Source organism: Schistocerca serialis, chromosome 1, assembly GCF_023864345.2.
Source record: "Schistocerca serialis cubense isolate TAMUIC-IGC-003099 chromosome 1, iqSchSeri2.2, whole genome shotgun sequence".
Taxonomy (NCBI): Eukaryota; Metazoa; Arthropoda; class Insecta; order Orthoptera; family Acrididae; genus Schistocerca; species Schistocerca serialis.
Genome location: NC_064638.1, coordinates 117,796,746 through 117,809,925, shown reverse-complemented (window position 1 = coordinate 117,809,925; position 13,180 = coordinate 117,796,746). Strand labels below are relative to the sequence as shown.

The following is a 13,180-nucleotide window of genomic DNA, read 5'->3' as shown; positions in this document are numbered from 1 at the left end:
ACCAATTAAGTTCTTCTGTCAAAGACATGCAGGGGTGTACGTGCACCAGCCGGCCGGTTCTGGGCGCTACAGTCCGAAGCTGAGCGATCGCTACGGTCGCAGGTTCGAATCCTGCCTCGGACATGGATGTGTGTGATGTCCATAGGTTAGTTAGGTTTAATTAGTTCTAAGTTCTAGGCGACTGATGACCTCAGAAGTTAAGTCGCGTAGTGCTCAGAGCCATTTTTTTGTACGTGCACCAGTCATAATCCCACCCCACACCATCAAACCACGACCTCCATACAGGTCCCTTTCAAGGACAATAAGGGGTTGGTATTGGTTCACGCCTGATGAAAACCTGGCGAGAATCGCTGCTCAGACTATACCTGGACTCGTCCGTGAACATTACCTGGGACCACTGTTCCAATGACCCATGTACTGACACTAGGCTTTACGGGATCTCCTGTGACCAGGGGTCAGTGGAATGAACCTTGCAGGTCTCCAGGTGAATAATCCCATGTCTGTTCAGTCGTCTGTAGACTGTGTGTCTGGAGACAACTGTTCCAGTGGCTGCGGTAAGGTCCCGAGCAAAGCTACCTGCAGTACTCCGTGGCGCTGATGGTGAGATATCGGTCTTCTTGTGGTGTTGTACATTGTGGACGTCCCGTACTGTAGCGCCTGGACGCGTTTCCTGTCTGCTGGAATCGTTGCCATAATGTTTAGATTACACTTTGTGGCACACGGAGGGCCCATGCTACGACCTGCTGTGTTTGACCAGCCTCCAGTCGCCCTAGTGTTCTACCCCTCATAACGTCATCAATATGTGTCCTTTGAGCCATTTTCAACATACAGTCACCATTATCACGTCTGAAAACGTCTGCACACTTACTCGCTACGCCGTACTCTGACATGCACCAACACAGCTCTGCGTATGTGGACTGCTGCCAGCGTCACCGTGCATCGACCGCAGGTCAAATGCACCGCAATGTCATACCCCGAGGTGATTTAAACCGGCAAATCGCCGACCAGAGCGTTGTTTCACCGTGTATCAGCATTATCCTTAATTTATGAGCATGAGTGTAGAATCAACAGCGTCAACAATTCAATTTCTCAGCTATCGAACAGTAGCTTCACATAGACTCTGTCTTTTATGTACCCTCAAAGAAAAAAAACAACAACGCAAGATGTGAAGTCTACTAAACTCAGTGAACAAGGTCTAGTTGTCCACCTCTTCCAGTACAACGTTGTGGAGTGATGGTATTAAGATAACGCCACACCTCAAGGTAAAAGTGAGACGGGGCGTTCTCACGCATAAGATTGCTCATTGGAATATTCGTGAAGTTGAGGAAACAGTTTTGCAATATGTCCAGGTGTGACACTCCTGTCACAGTCAAGAGTCAGCATTGTCTTTCCGTTGGAAGAACAACACTACTTCTTCAAGACTGCATGGAAAACCACTACTTCCGTGTGCATTTTCTTCTACTGCTCAGACTTTGAGAAAAACACTGCTATTTTACTGTGATAAACAATCTGGACTGTCTTTATGGACTGTGAGAAAATTTTAGCTTTTGACCAACATTGTATCAATAAGTGTGTGCATTTGATATCTTTGTTATTGTAATTATGAAAAATTTTATCAAATCATTATTGGCCACTGCCCAAAACAAATTGTAAAATTTTTTGTGGGGAGCATGGGGGCTATGTAAGTAGGCTGTTTATGTTTTTTTATTGGTAACGCCACGTAGCGCTCTGTATGAAAATCACTGGCTGTGCTGTGTGCAGCCTGTGGCTAGTTTGCATTGTTGTCTGCCATTGTAGTGTTGGGCAGCGGCAGCTGGATGCGAACAGCGCGTAGCGTTGCACAGTTGGAGGTGAGCCGCCAGCAGTGGTGGATGTGGGGAGAGAGAAGGCGGAGTTTTGAAATTTGTCATGAACTGCTATATATATTATGACTATTAAGGTAAATACATTGTTTGGTCTCTATTAAAATTTTTCATTTGCTAACTATGCCTAGCAGAAGTTAGTGCCTTCCGTAGTTTGAATCTTTTATTTAACTGGCAGTAGTGGCGCTCTCTGTATTGCAGTAGTTCGAGTAACCAAGATTTTTGTGAGGTGATTTGTGAAACGTATAGTTTAATGTTAGTCAGGGCCATTCTTTTGTAGGGAATTTTGAAAGTCAGATTGCGTTGCGCCAAAAATATTGTGTGTCAGTTTAAGCACAGTCATGTATAATTTTGCTAAGGGGACGTTTCAACAGTTCCCACAGCAAAAAAACAGTCCATGAACTTTGTGAACGTAAACGACACGAAACACATTCATATTCGGTGAGTCTCTTCCACTTTCGGCGACGACGCCAGGGTTTTGTGACACCCAAATTCTTCCATTATGAAGGTTTACTTTACCTGATAGATGAAACGTCGATTGCCGGCCAGGGTGGCCGAGCGGTTCTATGCGCTACAGTATGGAACCGCGTGACCGCTACGGTCTCAGGTTCGAATCCTGCCTCGGGCATGGATGTGTGTGATGCCCTTAGGTTAGTTAGGTTTAAGTAGTTCTAAGTTCTAGGGGACTGATGACCTTAGAAGTTAAGTCCCATAGTGCTCAGAGCCATTTTTTTGAAACGTCGATTCGTCCAATGTTTAGTTCGGAAAAAGTTTCTCTGTCATATCTTGGAGAACTGAAATGCAAAATTCGCACCTTCTCTTACGGTCGCCGAGACGCAGTTGCTGCAGTAACTGCAACTTGTAAGGCTTCATTTGCAGGCGTCGTTTCAAAACACGCCACACTATTGCTGGAGGTAGTTGAATTTCTGGCTTGCCCGTGTTATGGACTTCCAAGGATTCCATGTGAAGGCATCTCGGATAAACTCGACATTTTCATCAGACGTGCGTGACGGACACTACTCTTCCCTTTGCATATGCAACCAACCTCCAACAATTTTGTATGCCAGTCATAGACCTGATTGTCCAGAAGCGGTTCCTTGCGAAACCGACGGCGGAATGCACGTTGAACTTGAGGAACAGACTGACTTCGTTCAAATTCCATCTCACAACATGATTTCTCTCGTGGTGTAGTTGTCATGTTGCTACAAACAAGAGCGCAGCTGTGTGAAAAGGTTGGACCTTATTCTATACCCAGTGACATGCACAACGTTTTTCTGTCTTTTATATCTTGTCAGTAACAAACAGTTGACATCTGTTCCTTCTTTTTTGAACCATGCGGGACTCTTACAACGTAAGTGTTTAAATAAACCTTTTTGGCTACAAATCTAGTTCCTTGTTACTTCTCCGCGATTTGAGAGTTTCATATGTGGACGATTAACGCCGACATGCCGATCGTTCGGGGGAAAAACCCACACTACTCGTCGGGAAACGTGAGCAGTCTTAACCACCCCACCCCCCCCCCCCCCCCAAAAAAATAGTTTTTGCCGTATATCACTACTTCTAAATACATTTATATACTTTCATCCGTTGTCCTAACCCTTTTGGGCGATTTTAAGTTAATTAAGCTATATCATTAAAAACCGTCTCTATTCTGTTATGTTTGGCCTAATTCGGAAATGCGAATGAAAACAGTCTGCTGCGGTCGTTTGGTTTTGTTTCAGATGCTAGTGAATCAAGATGCACATAAATATGTCTGGAAATCAGAGTAACCAAAATGCTACCCCATTGCGAGGGCACTGCACATTACGGCCGGAGAAAGTGGTCACTATGCAAGGCTTCAGAAAAATGCGTACAATTTCTATATATTATTGTCTTTGTCGCTTAACAATATTTGTTGGGTTCCCTTTAACACGAATTTTCAAAATATGTAAGTGGCAAACTTGTATCAGTAACCATGGTTTGGTGTAAATTCAATTTTCCTTAGAGTGGCCATTTTACCGCACCTTCACCTACACTTTATCTCATTTCAGTTATTCTCGACGAAGACCTCTAGCATCTAACAAAAAAATGGCTCTGAGCACTATGGGACTTAACTGCTGAGGTCATCAGTCCCCTAGAACTTAGAACTACTTAAACCTAACTAACCTAAGGACATCACACATATCCATGCCCGAGGCAGGATTCGAACCTGTGACCCCAGTAGTCGCTCGGTTGCAGACTGTAGCGTCTAGAACCGCTCGGCCACCCTGGTCGGCTCTAGTGTCTAACGCTTTATAATAAACGAAAAAAGAATCATAAATAATAACATTGAGCTAAGAATTGAAGGAAAGCAGTATACAACAAAGTAACCGCTGTTACTTAAAAGGAGCCACGACCAAGTAATGTAATCTGAAATCATCAGAATTTAACTACGTATTGTGCAGCAAATGAAATAAAACAAAATGTCGTATAGTTTTAGATATGAAACTGCGCGATCTTCCCTCCTTCGAAATATTCCTCGTTTTCCATTGACCAACAAATAAGTACTGAAAAAAAAGGAGCTATTAGTCGTGGTCAGTTTTCTTGAAGAGGAATTTAAAGTGTTTTGTTTCTCGTTGCGTTAGTGATGTCATTGTTGTTTTCTTCGTTACTGCTCAGAAATAAGTGAGGTGATGCTGTGCACATTCAGTGATTCCTTGGAAGTTCAAAGTGGCTCTGACCACTATGGGACTTAACTGCTGATGTCATCAGTCCCCTAGAGCTTAGAACTACTTAAACCTATCTAACCTAAGGACGTCACACACATCCATGCCCGAGGCAGGATTCGAACCTGCGACCGTAGCGGTCGCGCAACTCCAGACTGTAGCGCCTAGAACCGCTTGGCCACCCCGGGCGGCTCCTTGGAAGTGAAGCATGACACTTACATCGTTCAACTAAATTTCCATTTTTGTATTTTTTTTTAATTCCAAAATTATCGAATTTCTCGAACACTTATGATGTCATAATCTGCATTCCTTCCAAGAAAATTATTTGTAACGCGGATCTGTCGGGCTTCTTTGTTTTCTTACATTTTGACATTTCTCAAGTTTACCGTTTCCCGTTTCCAGATTACAAATTTCGTGCAAGTCGAGAAAATTCAGTTTTTCCAGAAAAACATCGAAGCTGTGCTCCACATGACGAAGATACTCGGCATGTGACTTAGTCAGGGAGACAGAGGCACCCTTAGGAGTGTCGAATACGGAATAATTCCGATTTTGGGTGCATTTTTAGCTGTAAAAGTGATCTGTTCGCGATTGATACTGCACAATTTGAGCGAAACACAAAAACAGCCTAGTGTCAATTACTGCAAATAAATGTGCAAAAAATTCGACTAAGGAAGTGCATAATACGTATGCAGCATAGTAATAGGAGACAAACCTTGAGTACAGCGTCGGTCGGAAACGTTCCGAGATTGATTTTATTCCTGGCGTGTACACGACGTAAGCGCAATAACTGCGGCGAGAGCTGTACTGTTAAGAAAAGATGTGCATTCGACCAGTTGTTGTCAGCAGGCAATGTTAAGTAGTTGACGTGCGGCCATAGAGCGTCAACGGCGTCTTGTGACAAAGCACAATGGAGCAACATCTGTAAATGAAGTATGCAGGACATTCCCCAGAACATTTTGAAGAAGAGAAACGTGTGTGCACATCTTGACACGTTCGTTGGATGATATGTAGCAAGTTTTATACACAGAAAAACAAAACTTTCGCACTTTGTTTCTGATCCAGAATATTACGCATCTTGCTGTTCGCGTGTGTCGCGAGAAGTGTATCGCATGTGGAGATAAAGGCTATGAAAACTGTAGCAACAGGAAAAAAGCGCACAGAAAATATGCCGCAAACAGCGACAATAATTCTTAAAACATGCTGTAACATACAATAAATAAGGTAGTATGAACGTATCCATAGAAAACTATATTTCAAAAAAGGAATAGTAAGAATGTAATAATGTGCTACTGTGTATAACCATGCTATTTTCTGCATGTGTTAGATTAAAAAAAAACCACTGATGATGGTGATATTTGTCGCCGAAACTAATTTGGGAGAATAAAGAAATAAACGAATAACAAGGTGTTTTGCATGAAGGCGGACTCAATTTCTGATATTACTGACGTAATACTTGCTGACCTGTTTAGGTAATTTTGATATTAATCTCATTCACCAGCGCAGGTATGCATTGCAGATTTGTATTTTGTCAATAACACACAAAACACAGTGTTCAAAACGGCTCAAATGGCTCTGAGCACTATGGGACTTACCATCTGAGGTCAGCAGTCCCCTAGAAGTTAGAACTAATTAAACCTAACTAACCTAAGGACATCACACACATCCATGCCCGAGGCAGGATTCGAACCTGCGACCGTAGCGGTCGCGCGGTTCCAGACTGAAGCGCCTAGAACCGCTCGGCCACAGCGGCCGGCACTATACAGTGCGTGCACGTTATTATTTATTCGTATTTGGTCATAAATGCAGGCAATGGTTTCGCTTCTGAGTAACGGCAGAAGACATCGTTAGTATGTCTTGCTTACAGATGGGCGACCAAAGAGCAATATTTGTCTTTGTGCCCACATCGATTCAGATTTTTCCTACGCTGTAGCAGCAATCAGCTGCTTCATGTTCCAAGATGAAACAAAACCAACAAAAGAGATCCCTTCGCGAAGCACTTCCAAATAAATGATGGCTTTTTCAATTTGGTTACACTGGAAATTTCGCGACCGTCGCTGTACAGGATCGTGGAACGATTAATTCTGAACGTGATGCGACAGTTTGCTCATCGATGAAATCAGGAAAGATAAACGAAAACGTCGCATCGTTCGTCATCGTCACAATGGCAGCTGTTGTGCAGAATGTCAAACACTATTTGATGAAGGTAAAACATAGTATAAATGTCTCTATTTGTTCCCATATGTCAATCAAAAAATACCTTGACTGCAATTTGCAACATCTGGAGAAATTGTTGAATGCTTCCAAAACCACGTTGTGTGGCACCAACATCACAAGGGAAAAAATATTTTCAGAACATTACTGGTTCGAACCCATGCTAAATTGTATAAATTTGAAAGGTGACTATTATGAAGAACAACACAACGGTTTGTATCAAAGATTATTTTTTCTTTATATTTGTAAAAAACTTAAAATGGTCCTTGTATTACTGTGTTTCAGAGTTGACGAATATGTTGCGAGCACCTGTTCTCGGCGCTTTGCGCAGTTTGTCCGCTAATTTGGCCTCCAGAAGACTTCTCACCACCAAGGTATTAACGCCACACCACTCTTACGATTCGCTGCTGCAGAAAGAGATGATAAAGTTCTGCCAGTTAATGTGTCAGTGGTGCCGTTCTAACTCCACCTGATGTTTGCATGGAGATTTCCTTTCACGAACTTCAGTGCAGGACACATCAGCATACCTCGCTACTCAGATCTTTAGTAATGAACCCCACTGTCTTTTTGGATCCATGAGAAGGTGAAGTGAAACCACTTGATGCGATTCCAGCTGCTTGCAATTCGCAAAAAAATGCTGGAAGCTTGGGGGCTAAACCGTTTTGTGTAACGCAAGAAGCCACCACGAGACTGTTGTTAGTTTTAACAACACTGTACAACACAATACTCGATATGATATTAGGTGTACAATAATTCTAGTAGCAAACTTTCGCAATTCTTCCAGGAGTGTTTGCAGAGTAGTTTGACATAAGAAATGTACTGCCTCTATTGAGTCATAACTGATTGATTTTGACGTGTCTGGGGCCTTGACCTACGGATTATCAGCCACTCACTACGTTCTGATGGGTGTAATATCATGTATACAGCATCAAAGGAAAAAAAAAGTGAAAAGACAAGACCCAGTTGATATCTTCGGAAAATGAAATAAACCGTACAAGAAGAGAGAGGCGGCTAGGTACAGAACTGTAGGCTAAAATGCGGAACGAATGTAAAGAAGAACTATACAAAGGGAACAAACTCGAAGACGATATTGTGGATGGTTCAAATGGCTCTGAGCACTATGGGACTTAACTTCTAAGGTCATCAGTCCCCTAGAACTTAGAACTTCTTAAACCTAACTAACCTAAGGACATCACACACATCCATGCCCGAGGCAGGATTCGAACCTGCGACCGTAGCGGTCGCGCGGTTCCAGACTGTAGCGCCTTTAACCGCTTGGCCACCCCGGCCGGCTATTGTGGATGGGGAAGAGAAAGTATAATACATGTTGGTAGAAGTCCATTATCATTTTCAAGTTCTTGTATGCTAAATATCTCTTTTACAATCAGATGCAATCTGTTGTAAAGTAAGTTATATCGCAGTTTGAGAAAGAAAAGTCTGTTAAGTGCAGCGCTTTATATGATTTATTTGTTGCTACTTGGCATGAATGGCGTGACGCACAGGACCGAGAAATCAGAAAAATCTTCCAACTTTTGTATCCATGGTTTTTTAAGCTGTTGATTCGGAAATGCTCAAACCGGGCTTCTCTGGTACTGGGATTGTACACTACTGGCCATTAAAATTGCTACACCAAAAAGAAATGCAGATGATTAACGGGTGTTCGTAGGACAAATATATTATACTAGAACTGACATGTGATTACATTTTCACACAATTTGGGTGCATAGATCCTGAGAAATCAGTACCCAGAACAACCACCTCTGGCCGTAATAACGGCCTTGATACGCCTGGGCATTGAGTCAAACAGAGCTTGGATGGCGTGTACAGGTACAGCTGCACACGCAGCTTCAACACGATACCACAATTCATCAAGAGTAGTGACTGGCGTATTGTGACGAGCCTGTTGCTCGGCCACCATTGACCAGACGTTTTCAGTTGGTGAGAGATCTGGAGAATGTGCTGGCCAGGGCAGCAGTCGAACATTTTCTGTATCCAGAAAGGACCGTACAGGACCTGCAACATGCGGTCGTGCATTATCCTGCTGAAACGTAGGGTTTCGCAGGGATCGAATGAAGGGTAGAGCCACGGATCGTAACACATCTGAAATGTAACGTCCACTGTTCAGAGTGCCGTCAATGCGAACAAGAGGTGACCGAGACGTGTAACCAATGGCACCCCATACCATCGCGCCGGGTGATACGCCAGCATGGCGATGACGAATACACGCTTCCAATGTGCATTCACCGCGATGTCGCCAAACACGGATACGACCACCGTGATGCTGTAAACAGAACCTGGATTCATCCGAAAAAATGACGTTTTGTCATTCGTGCACCCAGGTTCGTCTTTTAGTACACCATCTCAGGCGCTCCTGTCTGTGATGCAGCGTAACCGCAGCCACGGTCTCCAAGCTGATAGTCCATGCTGCTGCAGACGTCGTCGAACTGTTCGTGCAGATGGGTGTTGTCTTGCAAACGTCGCCATCTGTTGACTCACGGGTCGAGACGTGGCTGCACGATCCGTTACAGCCATGCGGATAAGATGCCTGTCACCTCGACTGCTAGTGACACGAGGCCGTTGGGATCCAGCATGGGGTTCCGTATTACCCTCCTGAACCCACCGATTCCATATTCTGCTAACAGTCATTGGATCTCGACCAATGCGAGTGGCAATGTGGCGATACGATAAACAGCAATCGCGATAGGCTACAATCCGACCTTTATCAAAGTCGGAAACGTGATGGTACGCTGGTACGCATTTCTCCTCCTTACACGAGGCATCACAACAACGTTTCACCAGGCAACGGCGGTCAACTGCTGTCTGTGTATGAGAAATCGGTTGGAAACTTTCCTCATGTCAGCACGTTGTAGGTGTCGCCACCGGCGCCAACCTTGTGTGAATGCTCTGAAAAGCTAATCATTTGCATATCACTGTATCTTCTTTCTGTCGGTTAAATTTCGCGCCTGAAGCTCGTCATCTTCGAGGTGTAGCAATTTTAATGGCCAGTAGTGTGTATTCTTCCCGTAGCCTGTAGGTATTACGCTTGTCCCATGCACTATTTGATGCCATACACTACTGATCTGATGACAGCTGTTACTGAACTTTATGAAGGCTTGAACTCTGATAGGGACACTTTCAGTGGAGTGTCTGAATGCTTGTGGAGGAATGACATCCAATTCTTCCTCAAGAGCCGAAACCAGACAAGGTAACGATGTTGGACGCTGCGGTGTGGAGCGACGGTGACGTTCTAACTCATCCCAAAGGAGTTCCGTTGGGCTCAGGACGGGACTCTGGGTAGGCTAGTCCGCTTCAGGACTGTTATTTTCCACAAACCATTTCCTCACGAATGCTGATTTGCGACTGGGTACCTTGTCATGCTAATGAAAACAATCGTCCTCTCAGAACTTTCCCTCTACGGTACTCAATACACAACGCTGCAAAATGTGTTCATATCCTTTCGTAAGCGTAATAACGGGAGGGCACAATAACCACGAGAACCACCCCCATGGCGTAATGGTGTGGCGACTGCACACTCTAACCTTGTATACCAGTAAAACAACTAGTTTGTAGTTAGTATTTACAATATTAACCGTCACATTTGTGACAACGGCGCCTTTACGTGCCGGTAACAACAGATAACCAAATGTTTACAATGTCGGCTGTCGCCTTTCTGACTCAGTTTTACACTTACTGGAAACATAAAATTCGTTTCATGCTATCTGACCTGTAGGGTACTATTAATTGTTCTGTTTACACTTAGCATTCTACTACACTCAACATCCGGAAAATTCTAGATTTTATGCAAAACGTCAATTTGATGAACATGTGATGGCCGCGAGCAAACGTTAATCCATTAAGATTTCACAAACACACGATCGAAAGGGTGAACTTACACTCAATTTTGGGCAGTAGGAAATCTTCTGCCTAAAAGAAGCCTCTCGTTGAATGGAATATAGAAACCGTGCGTTAACGGGGTCCGGTCGGCCCTGAGTTCAACTACTGAGATTTCCGATTTCCGTCACACTGCAAGCTCGGGGGCGAGGTTTGCTTGCTTCGACCACTATACACGTTTCTGAAAACAGGAAAAGATGAGCGGCAATCACACTGTAGTATATACAAGTTACACAAATATATATAGAAAAGCAATACCTTAATATAAACATATTACAAGTTAACCAATGAACAGAATAAATGAGCTTAGTTTCCTTTGATCAAAAAATAAATAAATAAATAAATCTAGATACTACATGAAAAGATGTGCCAGTTCACACCCAATGACGTAAGGTAATCTGTCTTTGTCGAATGGTTGACACCACATAAATCAAACGTGCAGTACTTAACGTGACAATCAACCTTCGGATAGGTATTTGAAATTGTAATAGAAACTGATATCACTTAAATACACACAAGAAATTATTAAGAAACAACAACTACCACTAATTCGTAAAACCAGAAAATTCTAAATCTATAACTAAATTAAGAAATGACGTTCAGGAGAACCAGCTACCTTCAACGTGCCATTAAGCACTAAATCTTACAAATGCGAGGCGCTATTTCTAGCCACTTTAGTAACATAATTTCATGGCCGTTCCAGAACATAACTCGTCTCGCAACCAGTGCAGTGAATGTTTTGGTGGCCACTAGCACGAGCAACTGCAACAGTCACCAGTCCTTAAGTATCCAATAATATTCACTATATGTAGAAGGAGGAACCCACCACAAAAGCTTGGCGATTAATTTTTTCTTCTTCAGGTGAAATTCACACGCCATCCATCCACATGGCTCTCGAGGTATTAGCAAATCCTGATCGCCACTGGCCAACTCAACTGGTTGTCACGGCATACGGCCGTGTCACGTGACACGGTGTCGCCAACTCCCCACAACGACAACATCGAAAGCACGTCACGTCACAGACTGACTCGGCTCATGCGCGGACCCACTCTGCTCGACTTGCACACACGCGCCGCTATAAATAGCCTGTCTCAAAGACGCAAAGAGAACAAGGCACAGGGAGAACGATCAAAAATGGAAGTGAGAATCGATATCGCCTGGCGCCAGAAACCCACCGGCACACGCAACACCACCTACTCCGTGCTTCACTGTTGCCACGACACATGATGTCGGATAACATCTCGAGGCATTCACCGAACCCAAACCCTTGTATCTGATCGCCACAGGGTATAGCATAATTCATCACTCGATGTCACAAGTTTCCAGTCATCCACTGACCCACTCTGCTCGACTTGCGCACGCGCGCCACTATAAATAGCCTGCCTCAAAGACGCAAAGAGAACAAGGCACAGGGAGAACGATCAAAAATGAAAGTAAGAATCGATATCGCCTGGCGCCAGAAACCCACCGGCACACGCAACACCACCTACTCCGTGCTTCACTGTTGCCACGACACATGGTGTCAGGTAATATCTCGAGGCATTTACCGAACCCAAACCCTTGTATCTGATCGCCACAGGGTATAGCATAATTCATCACTCGATGTCACAAGTTTCCAGTAATCCACTGACCTGTCGCTTCGCTCTTTACACCACCTCGAGCGTCGCTTAGCACTGAGTACTGAGAATGTGGCTTATGAATAGCCGCTTGGGCATTGTACCCCATCTTTTTATCTCCCTAACTACAGTCATTGTGCTGGCTGCACTGCTGGTAGCACTTTGGGACTCTCGACTGATTCCTTCCACTGATTCCATGCGATTTTTTGCAATGGCCCTCCGCAGTGCTCGACGGTTCAGCTCTGCCTGGTATTGGTTTAGCTGTTCGTTCGCATTTCCACCTCACAGTTACTTCAGCAGCAGACGACATGGGCAGTTTTAGAACGGTTGAAATGTCCCAGATGAATCTGGTATTTAGTTGACATCCAATGACTTGTCCAAGTTCGAAGTCAGTGAGCTCTCCTGACCGCTCCATTCTGTTGTCACTGCTTCTCTACTGACAACACAATACTACCCGCCATCTTTAATACTGCCTGATCCACCTCTAGTGACATCTAGTGGTGAAATCTGTTCTACGTAGGGCCATCCAGATAATCGTACAATGAAGGCTTTCACGACCGGATGTTTCAGCTGCCGAGAATCTATACGTGGATGATACATTTGTGGTTTGGTCACATGGCAAAAAAGCTTTAGAGGAATCCTTCTGTTATTTAAATAGTATAAATCCTAAAATCCAGTTTACCATGTGTAAGGTACCTCTTACGCGAGGAAGACATTTTTACCAGTTTTAATAAATTATTGTCTCTTATTGATGTATTCACGATAGTTAGGAAATGCTGTAGTCCGTAGCCGGCTATGAGTCGGAGAGCATTTCCCACGCTGGCTGGCTAGGTGACGAAGCGACCATATGTCGCGCGTAGTGGGGTGGGGCTCGGCGCTGGACCGTAGCAACAAGCTTCAGCCTGGGAAATACACA

General features: G+C 44.1%; 1 protein-coding gene across 2 annotated transcripts in view; it reads left to right on the top strand.

Moving 5' to 3' along the window:
- Positions 1–13,180, top strand: part of LOC126463418 (gamma-butyrobetaine dioxygenase-like) — a 200,870-nt gene that overhangs the window by 84,056 nt on the left and 103,634 nt on the right. For both annotated transcript variants that reach the window (XM_050096156.1, XM_050096155.1), the window contains exon 2: positions 7,043–7,131. In XM_050096156.1, the coding sequence (XP_049952113.1) occupies positions 7,054–7,131 (78 nt within the window). In that variant the 5' untranslated portion in view covers positions 7,043–7,053. The remainder of the gene's footprint in view (positions 1–7,042; positions 7,132–13,180) is intronic.